The sequence below is a fragment of the Zonotrichia leucophrys genome, chromosome 14, assembly GCF_028769735.1.
Source record: "Zonotrichia leucophrys gambelii isolate GWCS_2022_RI chromosome 14, RI_Zleu_2.0, whole genome shotgun sequence".
Lineage (NCBI taxonomy): Eukaryota > Metazoa > Chordata > Aves > Passeriformes > Passerellidae > Zonotrichia > Zonotrichia leucophrys.
Genome location: NC_088184.1, coordinates 556,063 through 581,377, shown reverse-complemented (window position 1 = coordinate 581,377; position 25,315 = coordinate 556,063). Strand labels below are relative to the sequence as shown.

The 25,315-nt window shown below is 46.0% G+C and overlaps 1 protein-coding gene and 1 long non-coding RNA gene across 5 annotated transcripts in view; one reads left to right on the top strand and one right to left on the bottom strand.

Annotated features, from left to right (window-relative positions):
* Positions 1-4,074: 4,074 nt before the first annotated feature.
* On the bottom strand, positions 4,075-7,124 carry LOC135453984 (uncharacterized). Its single transcript, XR_010442003.1, has 3 exons — positions 7,028-7,124; positions 6,099-6,169; positions 4,075-4,372 (listed from the first exon to the last, which is right to left on the bottom strand). It is a non-coding gene; the product is annotated as an uncharacterized LOC135453984 (long non-coding RNA).
* A 16-nt stretch (positions 7,125-7,140) lies between these two features.
* TBC1D24 (TBC1 domain family member 24) overlaps positions 7,141-25,315 on the top strand; it is a 40,407-nt gene continuing 22,232 nt past the window's right edge. For 2 of the 4 annotated variants that reach the window (XM_064725605.1, XM_064725601.1), the window contains exons 1-3: positions 7,141-7,203; positions 18,970-19,100; positions 21,505-22,539. In XM_064725605.1, coding sequence (XP_064581675.1) covers positions 21,581-22,539 — 959 coding nt within the window. In that variant the 5' untranslated portion in view covers positions 7,141-7,203; positions 18,970-19,100; positions 21,505-21,580. Of the gene's footprint in view, positions 7,204-7,407; positions 7,551-11,205; positions 11,298-18,969; positions 19,101-21,504; positions 22,540-25,315 lie in introns of those variants that run through there. The other 2 variants (XM_064725603.1, XM_064725602.1) reach the window with 2 other exon arrangements.

The following is a 25,315-nucleotide window of genomic DNA, read 5'->3' as shown; positions in this document are numbered from 1 at the left end:
GCTGTAATGCCTCCTTTCACAGCTCCTGTGCTTGACCTGCTGCAGATGGGGCAGCTGCTGCAGACCCTCCCAAGAGAGAACAGGGACTTGTAGCCAGGGGAGAAAAGAGCAGGTGACACTTGTATGAAGAACACAAGAAAGGCAGGTTCTGAGATCCTGCCTGAGGGGTAAGATTGTACAGGACTAAAAGCAATAAAGATAGGGAATTCAATAAATTTCCTAAGGGAGAAACTGTGAGTTTCCTAAGGAGAGAAAAATCTTGCATCTGTTCTGGGCACTGGTGTCTCAACCCACTGACATCAGAGCAGGGTGCTGAGCCTACTGCCCACAGTGCTGCTGTCAGAAGGCAGAGGAAGCTTTTGGACTGTGCTGTATTTTGCATGGGTGGAACAACTGGCTTCCCCTCCACAGCCATTGCCCTCCCCACCACCCCGCAGGACTCAAAGAGGGCCATAAATGTTTTCAGCATGGCACTCGACCAAGCATATGTCATAAATTACAGTCCCGTGCTGATAATAAGTCAGGTAATAGCGACACTTTTTTGTCCTGCCAGCTGCAGAAAAGGTGGTAAAGGGGAGGGAGGAAGGTGGGGGAGACGCCTATTAGCACCAAGCTGGATTTTACACGCGATGGAAAGTGTTTGTTCAGCTGGAAGTGAGAAGGGTCCTTAACCAAAGAGCACACACTAATGAAAATAGAGTTGCAGAGGGGTGAGGGGCACCAGCACAGAGTAGCAATTCATGCTCCAGCACAGGTATGAAGGCTGCAAGGACCAGGCCTGGGCCAGAGCACCACCAAGCCTGCTTTTCCTCCAGCTCTATTTCACACCTTCTGGAAACACTAATTGAAGGTTCTGCTTTGCCTTAGAGGAGAACACAGGCAGGCCTGAGAGCACCCAGTGCCATGGATTTTGGTGTAAAGCCCCCTTGAGAGCTAAGCCTGCCCTGGCTGTTTGGCTGGGACAGACAGGATCCCTCTCCAGGCAAAGGCTATCTGGGCACCATATTCTCTTATCCTTCACCCAGGGAGGTTCAGCCTATTCTCAGGTCTCTAAAAAGCAGATCCATGGGATCACAGCCTGGTGTTGAACTTACTTGTCCAGCCACCTTTGCTGTGAACTCTGCAGGTCCCTCACTGCTGCTGCTCAATCACACTATGAGGTAAATGCACCAGAGATCCTGAAGACCCAGAGCCAGCAGCCCAGACAGAAACATAATACCATGAGGGTGCCAGTTCCAAAAAAAAGTTCCTGCTTTGCCTGATGAAAGGCAATGAGCCTCCTGTGAAAAGGCAGTGCTGTGGTTGAGCTGGTGTGGCGGAGTGCAGGGGAAAGAAAGGGATCAAGCCAACATCACAGACAGTGCACGGCATAAATTAAGCAATGTTTAGTTATGTATCCATGTCTGTAGCATGTGACTGATCAACAGTCCGTGGTGCTTATAAGATACACCTGCACTTGGAATAAACCAAACTCCTTCAGAGCCACTTTCCCAGGAAAAGCCCTTGGATTATGAGTCATTCCCTAAGATCCCACAGGTCATCAGGCAGGCACCATACAGGGGGATGAAAACTGTCATGTGCAAGATCCTTCTGCAATGAACTCTCGTCCTCCAGAGTCAAGAGTGGGTAAGAGTGCTCCAAAGATGCCCAATAGCCAGAGGAATCTCTCTGGACTGGATCCTAGCAGGTGTGGAACACCACAGCAGCACCTGCAGCCAAAGCTGGATCCTAACAAGCAACATCCCATTCTGGAATACCTGGTGCAATATGCTGGGAACGTACTACACATCACTGCAGTCTCCTCATGGAGGAGGGGCATTAAAGTAATCCTAAAGGGAAACTGCTAATTCCTTTCTCACAAATCCCCTCTCCACACCAAAAGCATCACTCAGTACCACAAGACAACCTTTCACATTCATGGTACAATGTGACTAATGTCACCCCTAAAAGGCATGAGCGACCATATGTGGGGAAGGGACAAAGAAACAGGGAAAGCTGGCTACAACCCATCCAACCAAATGGAAAACACAGTGTTCACAGAGTACTTGTTGCAGTGACAGAGAAATGCTCAGCTGCCTTTGTGACCACATTCCTTTTGTGTCATTAAAAAATCCACCAGCACTCTCCCAGTTTTGGAACCATGGGCCTCACCTCCATTGCCAGGAGTAACATCAGCAGCTCATCTAGAGGGGAAGAACCACGTCTGGCTGCTGGAAGTGGCAGAGAAGTGATCCACACCACTGAGCAAATCTCTCATTAAGATGCTGGCACGTGATAGGAAAAAGATTTGCTTAATTATCCCATAGTAATTCCCAGTTTTACCCACAGGAGGTCAGACTTTGCCGAGGCTTATCAGCTTCCCATGCAAGCAACCCAGGGCAAATCCCATTGCTGCGGGACCAGCAAAGCCACTGTCTTACTAGCCCAGCTTAGGTTTGGGCCTAAGACCCTTCTGTTCCTCCTGGCATTCTCTGATGATTCTCCAGCTGCTCCTCTGCACCTTACCAGTGCAAATCTCCTCTCCAAGGCTGTTGAACACACATGAGGACAGGTCTCATGAGATGGATAATTTCATCCACTTACCCATTCCTCACTTGCTTTTCTTTTCTGTTTCCCAGTCCAGCTTTCCAGTCCCTCCACTGCCTCTGTCAAAAGGCGTCCATTACATCCTGTGCCTAGTCTGTAACTCCAACCTGGTTTAATAAGAAAATGTGAGATATCCAACTGTATGTAGCAGAGAAATTTCTGTTCCTGTAGGTTCTGGAAAATGTATGTTCAGGGGGAATAGCATTCCCACATAAAGGAATGGTTCAGTATGAGCTCACTTGTTCTTCAGAGAAGAGAGAGAGAAACCACCATCAGTAAGGCACAAAGCCCAAAGGTCACAGGCTTCACCCAACACTGCTCTTGCAGAACTACTTTATTTCATGCTACATGAAATAACTCTGGGAACTAGCTAGATATAAACAAAGATCCTTCTTTCATCCCTCAAAAGTCTCCATAGACTCACTGCCCTCCATGCCCGGGGCTAGCCAGGTCTTCCTCTTTATTTGAACCACTGCAGGGTTTAGGACTTAGAGAGCCTTGGCATTCCTTGGCTTCTGTAACGCTGCCAGCAATGAACATCTTCCTCCAGGAAGAGGAGTGGATGCATTCAAACATGTTTTGCAGCAGCCATCAGCCAGCTACTCAAGCAAGGCCTTCACCCTCTCTCTCACAGCCACAGACAGTCCAACAGCCTGAACACAGGTTGGTGGAGATTACTCATACAGCCACGCAGGTTCCAAAGTTTCACATCCATTCTACTGTATCATCTGCCATTTTCACCATAAATCCACAGACTGCTGTCACCTTTTATCATGCATTCACACCGGCCCCTCCTGAAAGATTTCCCCACGTTGATCTTATCTCTGTGCCTTTATCTTATCTCTGCCTCCTTGAACTCCATCCCCCTACTGCACCCAGGGTACCAGAATTAGGTAAAAACACCAGGCAACGCAGAGGCTTTAGTCACCATTATACTCCTAAATTATCTCTCAATAAGGCACCACTGAGCATGAGGACAGAAGCTCGGAGAGAGCCTTCCTACCTTCGGAACACTGAGAACAGCTATCTGGCCAAACAGTATGTTCAGCTCCAATAATGGTTCACATTTCAGGAGAGAAACTCTGTGAGTCTGGTCCCTCTCCTTGTGCCTGCTCCTGCTTTTCCAAAGCCTATCAGTCCCCAGCTTCCTTTTCCCCATGTGACACATTGTCTCTGCTGCAGTTTCCTGGGAGGGACGTGAGAACAGCAGCGCTGCTTTACCTCAGAGGGGCACCATGAGCCCAAGTATGCAAAATACATGTCTCACATATTACAGTGACAGGATCTATAAATACTGAAGACAGATGAAAGTTTTCCATCCTCCTACAAAATGCTGCCCACACTTATCTCTGTCCTCACACCTCTCCATCTACTTTCATCCTCTTTTAAACCTGCTTTCCTTGCTAGCTCAGCTTCATTTAGCACAAGGAACATAATGTGTGGAATGTCCTTTAGGGCCCTGCAGAATTAAACACAAGTGAATAAAAAATAATGTATTTTATTCCAATTTATATTTGGATAAACAAACGATTTCTCATCACAGCTTCTGGAAGTGGCTCTCATGCTCCATGACACGAGTCCATTGCTGTCCACAGATTATCCAGTCACAAGGAAGCCTTAGAGCAAGCACATTGCAAGGACTGCTTACTGCTTCTCCCAGTTTGGGGCTCAGGACTGCCCTGCCTGGCCACCAGCAGAGGCAGAGGCACAGCACAGCCCAAGACCCCACTGACCAATTGTCCCAGCACAGTGCCTGCTGTGTCTGTCTTCAGGACTTAACAGTGGTCTGCAAGAAAGGTGAGGACAGGCTTTTCAGCAGGGCCTGTACTGACAGGAAAAGGGGGAAAGGTTTTAAACTGAAAGAGGGGAGATTTAGACCAGGCATTAGGAAAAGGTTTATTCAGTGAGGGTGACAAGGCCCTGGCACAGGTTGCCCAGAGAAGCTGTGGCTGCTCCATCCCTGGGAGTGTTCAAGAGCAGGTAGAACAGGGCTTGGAGCAATCTGCTTTAATGGAAGCTGTCCCTGCCCACGGCACAGGGTGGGACTGGCTGGGCTTTGAGGTCCCTTCCAACCCAAACCTAGGATTTTATCTTGCCTCTCAGCTCAGGAGCTTTAAGGTAAATATAAAACACCCTCTTAAGACTCTTAAAATGCAGCTGCAAATGGCTCCGAGTCCTCTGTGTATTTTATGTTTCATTATCATGTTTAGTACTTTCTTTGTGGTCTTTTGTGGTTTCCTTTAGATTGTAAAACTTCCAGGTAAGGGATTTGTTATCTCTTTGGCAAGATCCAGCCGTACCAAGCTGTGTACATATACAACACCATATAAAAGATTAGTGCTTTATTGGCCACTGAAGCATAGCTAGTTAATAATCTTTAATGTGGCAGTTATTTATCCAGTCGTAAACAGAGCATTGCTGCCAAGCCAAGTCAAATAAACACTATGGAAATCCTTCATCCTTAAAACGAACCAATTTCTGTCCTGGCCATTGTAGGCTTTGCAAAAAAAAAAAAAAAAAAAAAACAAAAAACAGACACAATAGTCAGATTTTAAAGCTTTGCAAAGGCAGCAATTGTTTCTAACATCTGCTCTGAGCTTTTCCCAGGCCCCAGGGCAGGAGCACAGCCCAAGTTCTCCTGACTCAGCACTGCTCTCTGTGGGATAATGACCAAGGAGCCAAGCAAGGGCTGAGGCTCAACACCTACAGTGAGTGCTGTGTACCCTCTGTGTTATCTCTGTGCATGGAGAGCTGCACAGCTGATGTCAGGAAAGGCCCTGAAGGAGCAGGTCCTGTGGAGATGCAATGATCCTGCTCTTGCTCTGAAGAATGAAGCAAATGAGAACAAAGTTGTATGACCAGAACTTCGAAGGACACCATTATAAAAAAAAACAAAACAAAAACCACAAAAAAAGAACCCCAACAAACCCTGCATATGCTAATTGCCTTCATTAAGTACCTTAGTCTCACATATATTACAGTATTACATTGCTCTCTGCTTAGATCATGCTATATGTGAAGAAGGAGGAGGGAGATAAGATTGGGGTGTATATAAGGAGGGTAAAAATTTCACCTAGTTAGGAGGAAGACCCAAAAGGACCTCAGAAACAGATGATGGGCTACTAGTCTCCTCTCCCTCCTCCCAAGCATTCATTGTAAGCTTCTACATAAAATGATTATGATTATTATTACCTGAGCTAACACTACACTACTGCTATTGTTAGAACTCTACCACAGCTAGTGCATCCATCTAGGGCAATTCCAAATCTATTATTTCATAGAATCTTACAATGGTTTGGGTTGGAAGGGATTTTAGAGCTCATCCAGTTCCACCCCCTGCCATGGCAGGGACACCTCCCACTGTCCCAGGGGGCTCCAAGCCCTCCCCAGCCTGGCCTTGGGCACTGCCAGGGATCCAGGGGCAGCCACAGCTGTTCTGGGCACTCTGTGCCAGGGCTTCACCATCCTCTAAGTAAAGAATGTCTTCTGAAAATCCAATTAAAACATACTACCTTACAGTTATTCTCGCTTTCCATTCCCCCTTACACTTCTGCCGCTTCAATAAACCATACTATTCATGAACCTGTGATGGTGAAAGTTGTTATTGAACATTACCAGACTCAGTATTGAACATGCCTTGCTTGAGGACCTGTGCTCATGGAACTTCCTATTGAACACAACCACTTATAGTACCAAACAAGTTATAATAAGAGCTTAAGCCCAGCTACCCTCACCCTCTCTGATCCCTAATGACCAGCTGGCTAACAAGGGGTTTCTTTTCCACCAAATTTCTATACTCTTATCACAACACTGCCACAACCACCATGTCTGCCCCACATTGCCCCTCACTGACACCCATCACTCCTCACAGTCCCTGTCACCCCTCACACTCCCTAAATTTTGGCCTGCACCCCCCTCACAGTCCTTCCCTGTGACCCCTCACAGCCTCCTGCTCCTCCAAAGCTCCCATCAGCCCTCACAGCCACCCTCACCACCCCTCTGTCAGCTCTCACAGCCCCCACCACCCCTCACAGCCCCCCACAACCCCTCACAGCCCCTCACAGTCCGTCACAGCCTCTCACAGCCCTCACCACCCCTCTGTCAGCCCTCACAGCCCCCACCACCCCTCACAGCCCCCCACAACCCCTCACAGCCCCTCACAGTCCGTCACAGCCTCTCACAGCCCCTCACCACCCCTCTGTCAGCCCTCACAGCCCCCCCCACAACCCCTCCATCGCCCCTCACAGCCCCCACCCTCCTCACAGCCCCTCACAGTCCGTCACAGCCCCTCAGAGCCCCTACCACCCCTCACAGTCCCTCACAGCCCCCACCACCCCTCACAGCCCCTCACAGTGCGTCACAGCTCCCATCAGTCCTCACAGCCCTCCACGGCCCCCACCGCCCCTTACAGCCCCCACCAACCCTCACAGCCCCTCACCACCTCTCCCCACAGCGCCGCTTGGCCCCAGGGCCGCGGACGCTCCGCGCGCTCCCGCCCGCCCGGCCCGGCAGGACCGCGTGCGCGCGCCCGTCCCACCGCTGCCGCGCCCTCTGCGCAGGCGCGGGGCCGCTCGCGCCCCCGGTCCCGCCGGACGCGGCCCGGAGCGGCGGAGAGCGGTGAGGGCGAGCGCGGCTCCGGGAGTTGATCGAGGGGGATGGAGCTCGGTGTCGGGCGGTAGCGTCGCGGCAGCATCCTCCGGCGAGGGGCCGGGAGGGAGCCGGAGGGGGCTGGCTCCGAGACTGGCCTTCGTCAGGCCCCCGTGTCCGGGCCGCGGGTCGCTGGCTGTGCTCTAGACCAAGCAGCAGCTGCGGGGGAGGCTCGGGCGCGGCCCGGCCGCTGTGTCTGGCCGTGGGCTCCGGAACCCAGGGCGGAACCTCCGGGGGTGTCGGTGACCGGAGAGCCGGCGCTGGTCCCTGCGGCGAGCCGGCCGTGGGGGCTCTGGGCTGCGCCTGGGGCTGGCTCGGTGCGTGGAGGGGCTGGAAGATGTTCGAATGGTTTGTGTGAGCCCCAGATGCCGGGCAGTACCTCAGGATTTCTGCCCGCTGGTGGGGCTCGCCCGGCACGCACAGTTTACACCTATGCTGCCAGCCCACCCCGCAGCGAGGCAGCGCCTCTGGGCAGGGAGAGCTCGCTAAGCCTGGCTCTTGTGTTCTGCAGCCTCTGCCTTCAATGTTTGTGAAATTTCTATAATGAAAGTAGAATTATGTTGAGAGTTTGTTTTCACCTTGGTCTTTCCGGCCCATCCTTCAGTGAAAATTGCTGCTGGAATATTTGGGCTGGCACACTGTTAGCCACCAAACACCAAATTTAGAGTGCTGGCTGGGACCTACCAAAATGCTCGCCAGCCTCTCTGGGCCTGTGAACAAGCGAGCAATGGCCGGGTGGATGCAGCTGATGCTGATTCTGGTCCCAGGGCAGCAGGAGGGAGGACACTTCTCAGGTGCTTGTGAGGAGAGGACAGTGAGACCTCCTTTGAACTGTATTATCTCAATCCTTGTGTTTTTATGTCCAATTCCTACAAGAAGCTGGAGCATCTGAAAGCTTTTCTGGCTTAGAGGAAATCCCAGTAGGATTTTCAGAGCATACAGGAGTACCCAGAGCATAGAAATACAATGGATCATATCTAGGGCACTGTATTACCAGAACAGGGAATTCGCTGGTGTTGGAATTTCCTTCTCTCTGTAATCACTAGCTGTTAGACTGTTGCAAAAGACTTCTTCGAGGTGGTTACTCAAGAACTACAGTGATAACTCAAGTTCAAGGATTCCAGCAACATTTTATAGTAACTTTTTGTTCCTCCCAAGCAATACCTGATACTTATATCCTTTGTATTTTTCAAAACAGCTGTGGATAGTATTGAACAATAATTAGCTGTTGGGAATCCTTGTACTGAAAGTCTTTTCTGTCATTAATATTTGAAAGTTTGCAGGTGTTCCCATGGGCAGAAATTTTAACTCAAAGAAAAACAGCTTTCTCCCTGGGTTTTTTTTGGGTTGGTTTATTTGTTGTTTGTTTGTTTTGAGGTGGTTGTTGGTTTGCTTTGTTTGAGATTTTTTGGTGGGGGGTTTTGTGGTTTTTGTTTTGTTTTTTGTTTCTGAGGGGTTGGTTTGTTTGGGGCTTTTGGGGTTTTTTGCTGTTAATGATTAAGTGCTGCCAAGTAAATGTTTCTAGCAGGCTGCTTGTGGATCCATCACATATTTAAGTACCTCTGCTCTTCCCAGCTCACTCCTTATTTTTGTGATCTTTGTTTTCTCCCTTTGGTTGTATTCGCTTATTTGTTCTGTTAATCTTAAATCTTTAAGGGCCTCCATCCTCTGATCCCCCTGTTGTTTGGACTGTAAAGAAAAATGGGAAAAGAAGCTATCCCTGTACTAAAATAACTGTCCGCGTATTTAAGGCAAGCAAAGCAGTCCACCCTGCATGGGTGTCTCACCATCTCCAACACCAAGGTTATTGCAGTCTGATATTGCATTGTTTGGGCATTATTGTTGGCTTGTGTTGTATGCACTGTCTGGCATTTGTTTAGATTGTAAGTGCCTGTGCTTTAGTGCTGAAGAGACATACAGGCAGTGACAGCACGTTATTGGTAACATACCATAGCTTAGGTCCTTGCTGTTCTTCTGGCTCTGCAGAATTCCCCCTGCCTTCCCTGTCAGGTGGAGAGGCAGCTGCAGCTGCTGCTGTTGGGCTGTGTGGCTGCATGCTCGGGCACAGATGAGTCTGTGTTACCACTCAGAATTGATAAACTGTGTTTCTGGTCTGAAGGAAAAGTAGCTCCTTTTATTCTGTCTGTACAGCTTTAAATAAGGACTAAAGAACTACAATTTTTCTCAGATTTGTTTGGGGATGCCTTTATTTTCAGGTTTATTTGCAATAGTCTGACACAATTGAATGGAGGTGCACTTGGTTTTGCTGCAGAAATGGTGTTCTTGAGCTATTTCCTGCTTTGGTACTTGACCAGTCACCTGATACAAAAGTAGATCTTATTGCACTATAATTAATGATTGACTGGCTTGGAGTCCACATGTGTTGGTGGGGATATGTGCTGGTGAGGTCCTGTTCTGGACTTGAATGTTTTAAAATCCCTGATGTTAATGGAACTGCTTGTATCTGTGGTGTTCATACTCTTAGGCTTTAACAGAACTCATTTTTTCTTCTCCTGCTTAAACTTCTGCAGTTAGAGAACAATTGCCTGAACTTTCGGAAATGTTGCAAAAGACCATGAGCTGTTGATTCCCAGTGCCTTGTGAAGGAGATTCAGGAGAAATCTGGGTGACTGCCAATGTCTGTGTTAAGGAGTGTGCTGAATGATGCTTGAGGTGTAGGCAGCTACATCACCACAGAACCACAGAGTGGTTGCCTTGGAACAGCCCTTAAGGCCCATCTTGTTCCACCCCCTGCCATGTCCAGGGACACCTTCCACTGTCCCAGGTTGCTCCAAGCCCCATCCAGCCTGGCCTTGGGCACTGCCAGGGATCCAGGAGCAGGGATTCCAGCTTCTCTCTGTCTGCCAGGGCCTCACCACCCTCACAGGAGAGAATTTCTTCTGAAAATCCAATCTAAACTTATTCTCTGTCAGTGTAAAATCCTTTCTCCCTCTCCTGATTATGTTGTCAAATAAGTGTAACTCAGGTGTAGCTGCCAAAATTCAACACTTCATTATTTTGGGTTTTTTTTTAATGAGGAAAACAACTTAAAGGAGAAATAAATCATCCACAAGTACAAGTGTAGTGACTGTGTTTCAGAGAACTTGTACTGTTATTGCCAAATCTGCTATGCTGGCTATCAACATTTTGAAAAGAAAAATAACATTCAGATTAGTTTGAATTTTTCTACCTAACAGGACAAGGGCCAGATACCAACTCTCAGTGAATCAGCTGTTCTAACCCCATAGTCCACTGCATATCATCAGAGTGTGGTTGGGTTTGTTTCAGAACTGGGGATCCAAACACTGCAGAGCTGGAATTCCAAAATCATGTACCTGTGCAGCAAGTACCTATTAGTCCCTGGAGGAGAGACACTTTCCAGAGATTGCCTATGTAATGTAGGCTTTGTACATCCTGTAGAGAACAGGGGGGGCTAAAAGTATTTGTGACACAGCTGCCCCAAGTGGTAATCCTGCTTGTGATTTTAGAGACTGAAATGAGTTGTTGGTGCTGCAAGCACTTTAATAATGTGGTTATTTAGCTGTTCTCTTTGGTGAGGGTGTTTGTCACCTTGTTTTCTACAGCACAGTTTCAGGAATGAAGGTTGAAGCTATGCATGCAGATAATTATTTTTTTTTAAGCTGTGGAGGTCAGTGGTGTACCTGATGCATATCAGTGCTGCCGAGTGCACTGTTGAAAAAACAGTCTAGCTTTTACAGATTATTTTTCACCTCACAAACAGACCAAACAGAAGGGAGTAAGTTATAAGAAGATCTGTACAGTCACAAGTTCTAAGATAAGGTTTAATAAAAGCACTTCAGTCTGAGTGGCAGAGGAGTTTTGGGATTCTTTTTGTTTAGTAGTTTTGTTTTGTAATATCTTCATTCTATAGAGAAAATGTTTGTTTTCTAATCTGGATGTGGAGACAGGACTCTGCTCCTGGTTTACATTTCAGTATGCCTGTATCCTCCAGGTGAGAGACTTGGAACCCGTTGGCCAGGGCAGTGCCACTGGAGAGAGGAGCAGGTGCCTTGTGGGACACAGACAGAGATCTCTGCAGCCAGGTCAGGAACTTGGGGTTCATTGCAGAGGGCCTGGGGCAGGGCCCTGCTGGGAGCTGCCAAACACAGCTCAGAGCAGGCTGAGGGAAGAGAGGGTGAAGAGCAAGAGGGTAAGAGAGCGAGGTTCCCATTACAATACAATAAATCTTCTGTGTTGAATATTCTAATTCTCACTAACCAATCTAGTACAAGATACAAATCCTATAGCATTTCCATACAGCCTATAAGAATCATTACATCACCATACTGTGTTACTTTTTAAACCCTATAAACTACTCTTTGGACCCCTTCTGCTACTCTGACCCTTGGGCCTGTCTGCAAGCAGAGGGTGTTTTTCCATCAAAAGGGGATTGATTACCTTCAGCAGCCACACCATTGTTTTCCATTTGTTCAGTAACTGAGGGATCTCAAAGCTTGCTTTCATTTCAATCTCACGTATAGTTTCCATATTCTCAACATCTTTTGCCAGACAATCATATTTATAAGGCTTTCCTGTTTCATCTTCCCCAACAGTGTGTCACGTGTGTTAAATCCCTTCTCGTTTCCTCAGAGCAAGCACATGGGTACAGAGCACCCTCAACAGCAAACCTTTCTGTAAAACCTGTGCCCTGGATTCTGAACTCTATGACAGGGCCAGTCACCCAAAGTTCTCTCCCAGAAAGACTAGAAGATTAGCAGTATAGTATACACTAATAGTAAGATTATAAACTTCGCAACCTGTCTGTTGTGATTTTGAAATCAGAATCAAAGTAATGCAGGACTAGTGTGGGATTTCATACTCATCAGTTTTTCATTACAAGGTGCTGTTTCTGTACCTTTGCTGCCACACAGAAGTGTTTGTTGCTATTATTTTAATCGAGCATAAATTTAGAAAGATGACAGAAATAAGTACCAAGATAAAGCAATGTGTTGTTCCAGTTCCCCAGAATGGAGCTTTTGGATGAGCTTAGGTTCTCCTTTGCTTGTAAAGTGTAGTAGGTGTCTGAATATCTCCCCTGTGTAGGGTAATCTACACTTGGTTTCAGGAAAGGGTAGTCCATTACAGGGCATACCGAATTATTGAAGCTTTTCTTCTGAGCAAGGTCAGAAGAAAGGAAAAAATCTGTAGGGTTTTGCAGGGCTGCAAGAAAATTTAATTCTGACTAAAATGACAGCTTTAACTCTTTTTTATAGGCTCATCTTACTGTAAATTGGCTTTTGCTTTCCAAGAGAAAACTGCTGTGCTCTTATACTTAATGTATACAATCATGAAATACTCTGAGATAATAAGGTTTCCCTTCCCTGTTTTTAGCTGCTGGCTGAAGTTATGGGAGCACAGATCTCCCCTGGAATAAAAACGTTGTGGGGATGACTGTTGGCAGGAATGAAGTGTACATCTCCTTTTGCTTACCACACGTACAAGAAGTGTGTGTGGTGATTTCCATATGCTCAGCATGGATAAGGATTTGTGTGCTCTGTTGCACCAGGGTTACAGCTGCATCCACACCTTTCCCAATTTAGGTATCCCTTGAGCTCTCCAGCAGTGCCCCTCAAGGCTTTATATGTTCATGTGTTGTTGCACTGAGGAGGTCTTAAACCACTATCAACATGTATTATCAGTTAATTTTACAGAAGAATTAAACTGGCATAAGTATCCACACAGATACTTGAATTTTTTTGACTAAATTGTCGTTTTGTTTTAAAGATGATATGGGGAATTGGGACGTTGGCTGGTTTCCTTAACAGATTTTAAATGGCACCATTCATATTTTGAACCTTTCTCAAGAGAGAATGTCCAGCAGTCATCTGTGTGGGTGTATTTTTGACAAGTATTAATATTGTGGGGAAAATTATTCTGAGCATTAGTTTTTAGAAATGACGTGTATTTGTTATATTGTGTGTATATACAATATATTGCCATGCACTGGGAAAGGCTTCTTGGCAAACATCTCTCCTAGGGATGCACTTTCCTGGTATCTCAGATTATGTCTTTTGCTTGTAAAAATATACCTGTGTTTCCATTCATGCTGTGAACTGCTGTTCTGGACCTGAAGAAACTCTAAATGTAAAAGAAATAACACATGGCTGCATGTACCTGTAAAGTACATGTTCCTGCACCTTCTGGTTTAGATAAGAGGAAAGGAATAAATCTGTGTTTGACAGAAACCAATGCAGTCACTGTGTCTGAGAGGAGAACATATCAACAGATATTTAAATATGTTTTTCTGCCAGTAAATGTAGTGGAAAAGAGTCTCAAGGTGATAGATGTCAAACTGACAGCATCCTGTGTAACAGAGAGGGAAAAGGAATTGTATTACTGTTTATGGATTTGATACCATATCAGGTTTATCACTGACAGTCAACACTGTCTTTGGTTCTGTGTAGTTGACTGTACTTCCAAACAGAGAAAGATATAAGTGTTATGGGAAAGTTAAAATAATAACACCAAAGATTGTATGTTCAGAGTCAGAGGTTGCTTTGAGGGGATACATGTTTGTAGTTATTTCCGATTTTGCAGCCAAGAGAAGACAAATAATTAGCGCAACATGAAGGATTTTTTCAGCCTTACAGTTTGGGAGGACCAAAGGAAAACTCAGACTATGTAGTCAGAAAATTGTATTGATCTTTTTGCACTACTTTGACAGATATCTTTTTTATAATGGATCATTTTTAATGCATCATGTAAGGTAGTTTTGCAGTTAAGTGCAGTTTTCGTCTGGAGGGAAAAAAGGTAGGAATTACCCACTCTTTAATTTTGCTTTTTGTTCCTTGAGTGTTTTTATGGTGTAGGCAGGAGGGAAAGCTACTGATCTATGGCTTTGATAACGTTTGCCTCCAGTATCCTCTTACAATGCTCTGCTCTTTAGCCTTTTTGAACCTTTGTGGAGCCATTAACTATTTCTTTCCTCTTATATTTTTTCAGCAACAATATGTTGTGTTTTTCCCCAGACTTTTATCTTGTTTGGTTCTGTGTGTGCCTTTTTGGTATCTTACTGCTCACAGCACCCACAGGGACTGGACATCAGAAGTGCTTGTGTCACCCCAACCCAGAGATGGGAAGGAGGGGATGCTTTGTAAGTGCTTGCAGCTAGGAGATGTATATAAATTAGATGTTAGGAAGAAATTCTTTCCTCAGAGGATGGCGAGGCCCTGGCAGAGGGTGCTGGGAGAGGCTGTGGCTGCCCCATCACTGGAAGTGTCCAAGGCCAGGTTGGACAGGGCTTGGAGCAATTTGGGATAGTAAAAGGTGGCCTTGTCCATGGCAGGGGGTGGAATGGGATGATGTTTAAGGTCTCTTCTGACCCAAACTGTTCCATCATTCTATGGCATACACATTCTCCTAAATATATGCTACTATCACTTACCTGCCCAGCAGTGAGGAAGTGCTGTCTGAATGTGCGTCTGAACTTTAATGAAGTGCACAACAAATTAATTACAGATAATTTAGACTGTTTAAGAAGGTGATAGTACGTTCCTAAGAAAGAAAACATGGGATTCTAGGACAAACTCTGTTACTGTGCTTCATACACAGTGGTGATATCCCAAGAGAAATCATCTAAATGCCTAAAAGTATTTGCCCTGTAGAGTGCTGTGATATCAGGTTTTTATCAGTTACTTGGGAAATTGAGAGGACTTTGTCCTTAAAGCATATCAAAAACCCAGCAGGAAGCATCTAATAATCTGCTATCACACTATTGCTAAACTTGTAATAGAACATTGTCAGGAATTTTATCGTGGCACCCAGCCTGTGAGTGCAGAGTGCCCAGGGCACACAGCGATCGAACTGCATTTAACCACGTTAAAGCAATCCATCGAGCTCTGTGTACTCTGCTGGAAGGGATCATCACTGCACAATGCAGCCACTGCTCCCAAACACTGCAGGAAATGAGATGGTCGCTTTCTGATGCTAAATGGAGTGTTTAATTCAAGCTTTGAAAAGCATCTGTGTTACCGGGCTTGCAAGGGTTCCTCAGGGGTGAAGAGACAGACGAGAATCTTGACGCCATGATCAGAAGGCTGGATTTATTATTTCATGATATATAATACATTAAGACTATACTAAAAGGAATAGAGAGAAAAGTTCAGAAGCTTGCTATGCTAAGAATAGAATAGGAATGAATAAACAAAAGAGCTCTCTTTGATTCTGTCCCAGAGAGAGCTTGGTCTTTGATTGGCCCTTAACTGTAAACATGGAACATGGGCCAGTCACAGATGCACCTGTTGCATTCCACAGCAGCAGACAACCATTGTTTACATTCTCTTTCTGGGGCCTCAGCCTTCCAGAAGAGGGAAAAATCCTAAAGAAAGGATTTTTATGAAAAGATGTCTGTGACACATCTGCACCAGGGAGGGGGTCAGAGTTACCATTGAGGCTGTACAGTACTTGTGATCAGGAGGTGTTTGGGTGCAGGGGGAACAGCCATGTCCAGTCTTGTTCCCAGATCCATGTAGCAGGGATGTCAAAGGTGCTGCTGTAAGTCCAGCATTGGGAAAGCTGCAGGATGCACTGAAATACTGGGGGAGCAGAGAAAATCTGCCTACCACTTGGCTTTTGTTCTGCAGTTACTACTACCTTGCTGAGTTGCTTTGTGCTTCTATCAGACTTCTCTTTATGGAGCAAACATCTCAGAGGTGATTGAGTACCCCTCAAGAATGGAATTCATCTCAGACTTTGGGGGTTCATTTCCTCTTACTGGAAAAGGACTAGTCGCAAGCAGTCTTGAGGAAGCAGTTCTCATTATCTCTTCATGTGCCTTCTGCATGGATTAGTTGCTGCACAAGGTTATGAAAAAGAATAAATTTGAGTCTTTTCCATGCCTACAACACCGGTCAGAAATATAAACACCAAAGGATATGCTGCAGGTCTGGAGGATTACGTTACTCTTGATTTGAAGGGCAGCAAAAAGGAAAATCAGCTTTCTAATAGAACCTTAAAAAAAAGCCTGACAAAATGTTGGTTGTCAGTATCTAACTGTATCTGTGCATAGCAAAGAGCTAAATCCAAGGTGGTGTAAGTGCTCATGCATGAGATGAAAAATTAATTTTCAAATTTGGTAGTTCCTGTTATAGAGAAACTACACTGGATTAAAATAAGTGTTTTAATAATATTTTAAGCTGTAGGCACACTTTCAGAACACAAAGTTGCAAGAATACCTAAATGGAATGGGGAACCAGGATCTCCTGATTAATTATTGCTTGGGTTTTTAGGACACTTATGTTTATTAAAAACAATATCAAATAATGTAATTGCAGGCTTCAGCCAAAGTTGGAATTATTTTTAAGAAGTTTAGGCTGTGAATATGTCACTATTGTACAGTATTTTATGTGCTCTCACTTTGAAAGAAATAATTGCCCTCTGAGTTAGTTGTAGTTCAGACATTGCAGTTTGCTAGTTCCTGCATTTTGTAAAGAAAAAACAAACAAACCCCTTTAATAATAAGATAATTATTCTAAATAATAAAATTGTTGAACTTGCCCTCAGCCATATTATCTTTAGTAAAATTGTAAGCTTATATTCCCCATACTGAAAGTAAGTAATAATTCAAATATTTTTTTCTGATATGTTTTTAAACACTTGCTTGAAGTTTTTCTTTGTAGACAGTATGGGAATTTCCCTGTCATACTTGGCTTCACTGCTGTGTGTCTTATACAGATTCAGACAGTTTTCAGCAGTCTTCTGAAAGCAGCCAAAAGACAATGGGAAGAGCAAAGGGAATGAAATGGAAAATGTGACTAGAATAGCAAGCTAAATATTTCCTGAAAATTCAGTCACTGACTTAAAATCATGCAGGTTGCTGTGGTCTTTGCTTGGGTTTAAATTGTAATGGTTGCTTGCCTGCTTCAGAGTTTAAACTTAATCTTGAAAAAGCTTTTGCCTGTGCTGCAGCCATTGTTGGCAGATCCTCAGTATGCATTTTTCTAGTTCTACTTCTCACTTGGGTACTTGCCTTTTTTTTTTTTTCATATTGCATTTACCTGAAGAGCTGAGTTAAAAACTAATACATTTAACAATCCACAATTGCAGGGTAGGTACTAAGAAGAAAGCTCTTTCTCCTGGTTCTGTTCTTCTATGTTAATTCCTGCTTTTTTTTAAAGTCAGTCTGATTAGAAAGGATAATGACTGCTTACTCTTAGTACAGAACTTGAAAGTTTTGTGGCTGCTCAGAGGAGCTGTGGCTGCCCCTGGATCCCTGGAAGGGTTGGACAGGGCTTGGAGCAAGCAGCCTGGGCTAGTGGAAGGTGTCCCTGCCCATGGCAAGGGGTGGAATGAGATGAGCTTTAAAGTCCCTTCCAACCCAGAATGTTCTGTCTTTCTATGGTTGTTACAAATAATGCCTTTTTTTTTTTTCCGCTACTTTATCACTTTATCCAATACCCTTATCATTCTATGCCAACACATGCTAGAGTGCATTTCAGTTCTGTGCTGTTCAGGCACTCACCCGTCCTGGTGTCCCTGTCTCCAGTTAGGGGACATTTACCATAACATGATGTTGACTTCTCTAAAGCAGGAGGGAAAGTGGTTTGCTGCAATAAGAGGCTGTAAATGAGTCTCTGCCTGCCTATAGCCATATCTGTATATCTACATTTTATTCTGAAATGTTTTTTTCTCTTCTGCCTGTCTTACCCTCCTTTATATGGAGGGGTAAGCAAGGTAGCTCAGGTGAATATGGGACTTTGTGGCACAACTGCAATCTCACACAGCCATCCTCCAGTTTTACCCCTAACTGAAACTCCAGCCTCCCTCCAAATGCAAGTCTGTACTGCCTGCTCATTTCCTTGTGGTGGGAGGGATGGGCAGGACACAGCCCTGACTCACTGGCTCTTGACTGCTGAGGGTGACATCTTCTGTCTCCTCTTCCCAGCAGCCCAAAGTTAAACATTGCTCTTTACCAGAAGAGAGAGAACTTGCCTCACAGGAGAGGGGGAGGACGATTCAGAAAAAAGTAAATCCTCCCTGTCTGAGGCCTGCTGGCTTACAGTAGCTGCTGGTATCAGGAGCTATGCACCATTACACTGGAGCACACAAGTTCTGTTGGTTTTGCAAGCACAGTTAAGAGCTGGTCATGCTCTGGCAGCCCTGACAATGCCCAATTACTTTGCTGTCACTTTTTATTGCAACATCTAGACCTGTGAAAAGTATAAGCAGCCAGACCTACTTGCAGACCCCACAGATTTATCCCAGTCAAAAAATGTATAAAACTGTGAGCTCAAATTAAAACTTCTGGCAGTCTCACTGCCACAGATTTCAATGAGCTTCAAGAGCACGCACTAATGAAAATCATTAGTTCCTGGAATGGGCAATAATTGCTAGAGTGAAAAATGTCTGTTTGATGCAGCCTCTAAGTATGCCTGTGTATGTTAAGAAATAAGGCAGGAGAAGAAGGTTTACAGGGGAAAAAAGAAAAAGCCAAAATGAATCTGGGTGTCTTAGAAGTTGTCTTATATGATGAACATTTTACTTAACCCTCCCTAACATAAATCTAAGCAGCTCCCAAGGGATGATGGCAGAAGATAGAAGCGTGCTGGAGACACCAGCGAGCACAAGGCAGGGATAGTTTCTATACTGAAATGTCCAGGAACAGAATGGTTCATCTTCCCATGCTTTTGCCACTGCAAAGTAGGATTAAATTTCTCTTCTACAAAAGGACGTTATTTTAGGAGTTGAATTTAAAAGGAGTGTTTCTGTGATTCCCAGGTGGAGAATTGCTGAAAAATGTTCACTTCCCTGGAGCTGACATTGGCTCTGCGATGGACGGGGGTCCTGCTGTTACCGGATCTGCAGGAAACACATGCTGAGCTCACACGGAGACCCCACAGCTGAACCCTGTAAGATATCTCACTTTCAGAACGGGAGTCAGGACTATGTGTTGCCTCCTTTAATTACAGTCTGAGAATTGGTTTTAGATGTGGCAGAATGCAACAAAAAGAAATGGTGAGCATTTCTGTATCGCTCTTACACTGTAAGAATGATGATCTAAAACCAGTCTTCTTTTTATAAAAAAGCCCTGAATTAAATATGGTAGAGAAGAGCCATCCAAAAGCATTCTCTGAAAGGCTCCTGCATGCTGCTGCCAAACTTTTAAAAGAGGAGGTATATTTAGGACTTTCAGCATGTGATTCCAAAATACCCAGGTTAGCATTTACTCAGAATCTAGAACTGTCTGGATTGGCTGTTATGGCTGCTTCAGGTAAAATGTTTGATTTCTTTTCCAAACATGCAGCTATGAGGATGAGATCTCATCTTCCTTTAGAGCTTCAAATAATTTTAAAGCACCTGATTTATGGAATGTAGCAGCATGGAAAATGGATGGTGTTTGCTGCTACCTTCCCAAAAGCATCTTCTGAGAAAGCCGCTCGGGCAGGCGCAGACAGTTCCTCAGTCCACACTCACACCACAGATAGGTCAGCAAAAAAAGATGGAAAAGGTCTCTGTATAGGGTTCCAGCAAGGCTTATTGTAGAGTCATGCTGGAGGAGTCCAGGGACAGAAGACAGCAAAGCAATGCAGTGTCCTGGGTTAAGTATGGGGTCAGGGGCAGTACAAGGGCAGGGCAGAGGGCAGTGACCTATAGAGAACTGAGGTAAATGAGCATAGTGCTGCAGAGCACCATGGGAAAAAACCTTTTCATCTCACCCTAAGCAGTGAGGCATTCTCAAAGCCTGTGGCAGATTCTTCCAGGGCATTAGAAGTGCCCTTAATAGGCTCAAAGGCCTCCAGAATGGAAGAGCATGCCAGTAAAGGTCAAGTTCCATGTGTTTTTCAGTCTATCAATACTGGAATGGCTAAGAGTTCTTTGGAGGCTTTTCAGTAAATATTTTCATTGCTTTAACCTTGCTATGTAACATCTTAATGGGACAGAACAATTTTACGGGCCTGTTGGATTTTATAGGGATTGTCTGCCTTTGCAGAGTGTGTGGCTTCCACAGCCGTGTTTGCAGCTTCAGTGGGACACTGAGGGCACATGGGCAGAGGTTCCAGCACTCAGCAGAGCTGCTGCAATAGTGGAGGTTATTGTGCATCCCCTTCTGGCTCTGCACTGGCTGATTCAAGCTGGTTTGGATATAGCCTTTGGTGGTCACAGCCACACTCTCTGCTGAGACACAGGTGTGTTCGAACCTGGAGCCAGCAGGTAGATCAGGTAAACCTGGCACAAGGCACTAGAGGCCAGCACCTGATGTTTCAGCTCCTGGTGCTGTCACAAAGGTTTCTGTGGCATCTCCAATGGGAGAGCTGTTGTGTGCCCCTGTCACAGGGCATGGCCAGCATCCAGAGCAGCACTTAGAAAATCTAAGTGCTTTAATGAAGGTGTTTGAAAATGACTTGACCCTGTGCTGCAGTCTGGAAGCAGAGTTCTTGTCCTGCACAAGTCTCTCTTCTGGCACTAGCAATGATCTGGCTGACTGTACAGCTGCACGCTGTCATTGAAGTTGGAAAAGACCTCCAAGATTGAGTCCAACCTTTGACCAATCACCACCTTGTCAACTAGATCAGAGCACTAAGTGTTACATCCCATCATTTCTTGAATGCTTCCAGGGATGCTTCTTGAACACTGTTCAGGGACAGTGATTCCGCCACCTCCCTGGGCAGCCTGTTCCAATGTCTGACCACTCTTTCCATGAAGAAATCTTATCCAATGGAAGAGGAAAATTGTACCAGATTAACAAGCCAGTCTCGGTGACTCTGTGGTCACACAAGTGCTATTACAAAGAAATTACTTAGAGAACGTGGCTGTGGTTAGTGGGAGCACAGTGTATCTCCTCAGTGGCCCAGTGTATCTCAGTGTCTGAGAACAGCATACACTACCTATGAGACTGCATCCTTCTAGTATAAGTTTCACTTTATACTTCCCCAGAGAATTGGAAAGAGAGATTGGAAATTGAACATACTTTGCAATATTTTGTTTTGCAATGGGAGTCTTCTGTTCTCTTAAGTAGGACGTTAATGTAAAGGTCCATGCCTCAGCTTGGACTTTCAGTTAGGGAAATTAATTTCTTGGAGAGATGTCCTCAGGATCAGCCTCTTGGCTGGCCTTTGATCAATTACTGCAGTAGGAGTTACTGACAGAATGGAAGAAAAGTTTGGCTTAAAAATAAAAAGGCATCTTTAATTTTCTCTGCTTTAGAAAACAGTTTTGCCATTGCAGGAACAAGTATGCACAGATCTGGGTTCATAAAGAAAATAAGACATTATCTGTTTCTCAGATGTCTGGTTTTTTACTTCCCTTTTGCAGAAAAATCCAAGAGTCCATCGATGACTAACTAAAGTCTCAGTTTTCATGATTTATGTGATTTGCTTCTCCTGGAGCCATGGATGAATACAGCCGCTTTGTGGACTGGGACAAAATGGATGTGAGTGCCCAGAGCCAGGACTCAAAAGAGCTCACCTGCACAGACTTACATGAGCTCAAGCAGCTCGCCCGGCAGGGCTATTGGGCCAAAAACCACTCTCTGAGAGCCAAAGTGTACCACAAACTCATCAGCAATATCCCATGCCGTACAGTGACCCCAGATGCAAACGTGTACCGGGACATCGTGGGGAAGATCGTTGGAAAACGCAGCAGCAGCTCCCTCCCACTGCCAGAGTTCGTGGACAACAGCCTGATCCCCACGTACTGCCTGAACGCGGAGGGCGTGGGGGCCGTCAGGAAGATCATCCTGTGCGTCGCCAACCAGTTCCCGGACATCTCGTTCTGCCCGGCACTGCCCTCGGTGACCGCGCTGCTCCTGCACTACAGCAAGGACGAGGCCGAGTGCTTCGAGCAGGTCTGTCGCATCCTGGCCTGCAATGACCCCTCCAAGCGGCTCATCGACCAGACCTTCCTGGCCTTTGAGTCCTCCTGCATGACCTTCGGGGACCTGGTGAACAAGTACTGCCAGGCAGCCCACAAGCTGATGGTGGCAGTGTCCGAGGACGTGCTGGAGGTGTACTCAGACTGGCAGCGGTGGCTCTTCGGAGAGCTCCCCATGGCATACATTGCGCGCATCTTTGACGTCTTCCTGGTGGAGGGGTACAAAGTTCTCTATCGTGTCGCGCTGGCTCTTCTGAAATTCTTTCACAAAGTCAGAGCTGGGCAGCCCATGGAGTCTGACAGCATCCAGCAGGACATTCGAGCCTTTGTGAGGGATATCGCCAAGTCGGTGTCCCCGGAGAGGCTCCTGGAAAAAGCCTTTGCTATCCGCCTGTTCTCTCGGAAGGAGATCCAGCTCCTGCAGATGGCCAATGAGAAGGCTTTGCAGCAGAAGGGCATCACGGTCAAACAGAAAAGGTAGGGCTCAGCACAGGTAACCTGAGCAATCTCCTGGATTTTCCCAGTGTGGGGAGCAGTCCTGGGTGACTGGTGGGGAAGCTCCACTGGTGCATGCTGGTGTCTGCTGAAAAACTCAGCAGCTCCAAAATCAAGTGTTGCTGGGATTGTAATGGGAACTTTAAATGAAGTACTATGATACAAGAGGAACAGAAGTTTCTTGTAGTTTGCTTAATTATGAATTTATATGGGTATATATTAATTACAAGTATCATATCTCAAAAGTGTGTTTCATAAGCAGTTTTCAAACTGAAAGGCATTTTAGCAAAGTTGGTGTAGTGGTTTTAGTTCGCCAGTTTGAGATTTTCTGACCAACACACCAATTAATGTAATGTGTGCTGGCTAAATGCTAGTGCACCCACTATAATATACTTATTTCCTGCTGTGAGGTAGGATTAGGAGGAAGGCAAAGAAGACTCAAAGCTTCAAAAGGGTGTAAAGAAAGCTTTATTAACAGTAACTAAAAGAAAGAATAATAAGAATCAGAATAAAACCTTTAGAACACTTATCCTCCCCCCTACAACCTTTTATTTCCCACTCACAACATACAGAAACAATTCAGTTTATCACTTCTAGAATAGTCTTTCTTCAGTTCACTTAGGTAGAGGAGTCCCTCTTGTCAATTTATAGAGACTTCTCCACAAGAAAACAGTTCTCTCGTGGCTTTTAATTTCCATGAACAGCAGCTACCCAGAAAATCTGCGAGTCCTTCCCATTTTTCACAGCTTTTCCCACAGCTGTGTTTATGGTGTACTATTTTTAGGATGAGCTGTTCAAGAGCAAAGGTTTTCTTTATCTATCTCTGAGATCATCTTCATCTCTAGGAACAGAGGTCTTCTTCCTTCTCTGTCTCTCTGTTCAAGCTTCTCATACGATCACAGCTACTTTAACATCTGCTTACTATTGTATTTGCTGGGACCCCTGTGGCAAGAAGGAATGATGAATCTGACTGCATGTTCTCAGAAGGCTAATTTATTATTTTATGATACTATATTTTATTAAAGAATGCTATACTAAACTATACTAAAGAATACAGAAAAGATACTTAGAGAAGGCTAAAAAGATAATAATGAAAACTTGTGACTCTTTCCAGAGTCCCAACACAGCTTGTCACTGATTGGCCAAAGAGTGAAAACAACTCACAGCAGAAACCAATGAAACAGTCACCTCTGGATAAACAATCTCCAAACACATTCCAAAGGAGCAAAACACAGGAGAAGCGAATCAGATAATTATTGTTTTCCTTTTTCTCTGAGGCTTCTCACTTTCTCAGGAGAAAAATCCTGGGCGAGGGGATTTTTCCAGAAAATGTGAATGCCACAGCTTACTGTAGCTTGGAGGCCTTTGCTCATATCTACAATTTGAACGCTTCATCTCCCCATAATTTTCAATGAGTCACAGGGAAAAGGAGTCTGATGTATCAATTACATCCTTCTCCATAGCTTTACAAGAGGATTTCAGCCCTAAGATCAAGGCATCTCCTCATCCCTCCCATCTGGGACTTGACTCTTTCTTCACTGACCTTGGTGTCTTTGTGTTGTTCTTGTACATGTTCTCACTCTGTCCTTTCCTCTCAACTGAGGGAGGACTGAAGGTTTGCAAGTCTCATCTGTGCACTGAAAGAGTCACTGTCTCACCCGGGGCCTGCAGGTGCTCACCTAAGGCCGGCAGAGCTGCGGCTGGGCCGGGCTGGGATGGGATGGGCTGGGCTGGGCCGTGCTGGGCTGGGTTGTGCTGTGCTGTGCTGGGCTGGGCCGGGCCAGGCTGGGCTGTGCTGTGCTGGGCCGGGCCGGGCCGGGCTGGGCTGCAATGGGCCGGGCCGGGCTGGGCTGGGCCGGGCTGGGCTGGGCTGCGATGGGCCGGGCCGGGCTGGGCTGGGCTGTGCTAGGCCGGGCCGGGCTAGGATGGGCCGGGCCGGGCCGCGCCGCGCCGCGCTGCGCTGGGGCAGGGCAAGGATCTCAGCAGCCAGGCCAGAGCACAGCAGCAGCATGGCTGGGGGGCCGTGGCTTCTCCTCCCGACGGCGGCAGAACCTTGGCCGAGCCGGGCCGGCCCGGGGCCGCTGCCGGGGCCCGGCAGAGCCCAGCTGAGCCGGGGCTGGCGGCGGGGCAGGGCTCAGTCACAGCAGATGCTGCAGCCCCGGCCTGGGCCCCGCGGCCTCCCCTGGCCCTGCCGGCAGCCCCCGGCCCCACGGCAGAGCCCACCCGGCCCGGCCGTGACAGGGAGGGGCCGGGCTGCCCTTGTGACCTGCTCTCAGGCCAGAAGAGAGAAAGAGAGAATTCCCGGCGTTTTTCATTTTTTAGAAATGTTTTCATTTTTAACATCGGTGTTCACAGAGGCATGTTCAGCTTTCTAGTGGTTTAACAAAGTGCCAATATTCGACACCACTCACTGATTGGTTTTACCAGACGCAGAGGAAGCTCTCAGCAGCTCCAGTGATAAAACCTGCACTGATAAATTACTTGGAAGAAACATACCCAAAGAAATGTGGAAATTGATTCTTAAATATGATATTATTTGTATAAAATGTCAATTTGATGCTGCCCAGTACTGAAACTACTGAATTCAGCAGTTTCTTTAGTGTAAGACACTGTCACAGCTGAGAACATTGTGCCTGACTGCGGAGCTGTTTTAACAGAGCAAGGAAGAAATATTATTTTCAGGTTACTTTTTAAATAGATTTGGTTGCAAGCCTCCTGGAAATCAAGAGTGTAGTACTCACAGGTAGGAGTTGACCTG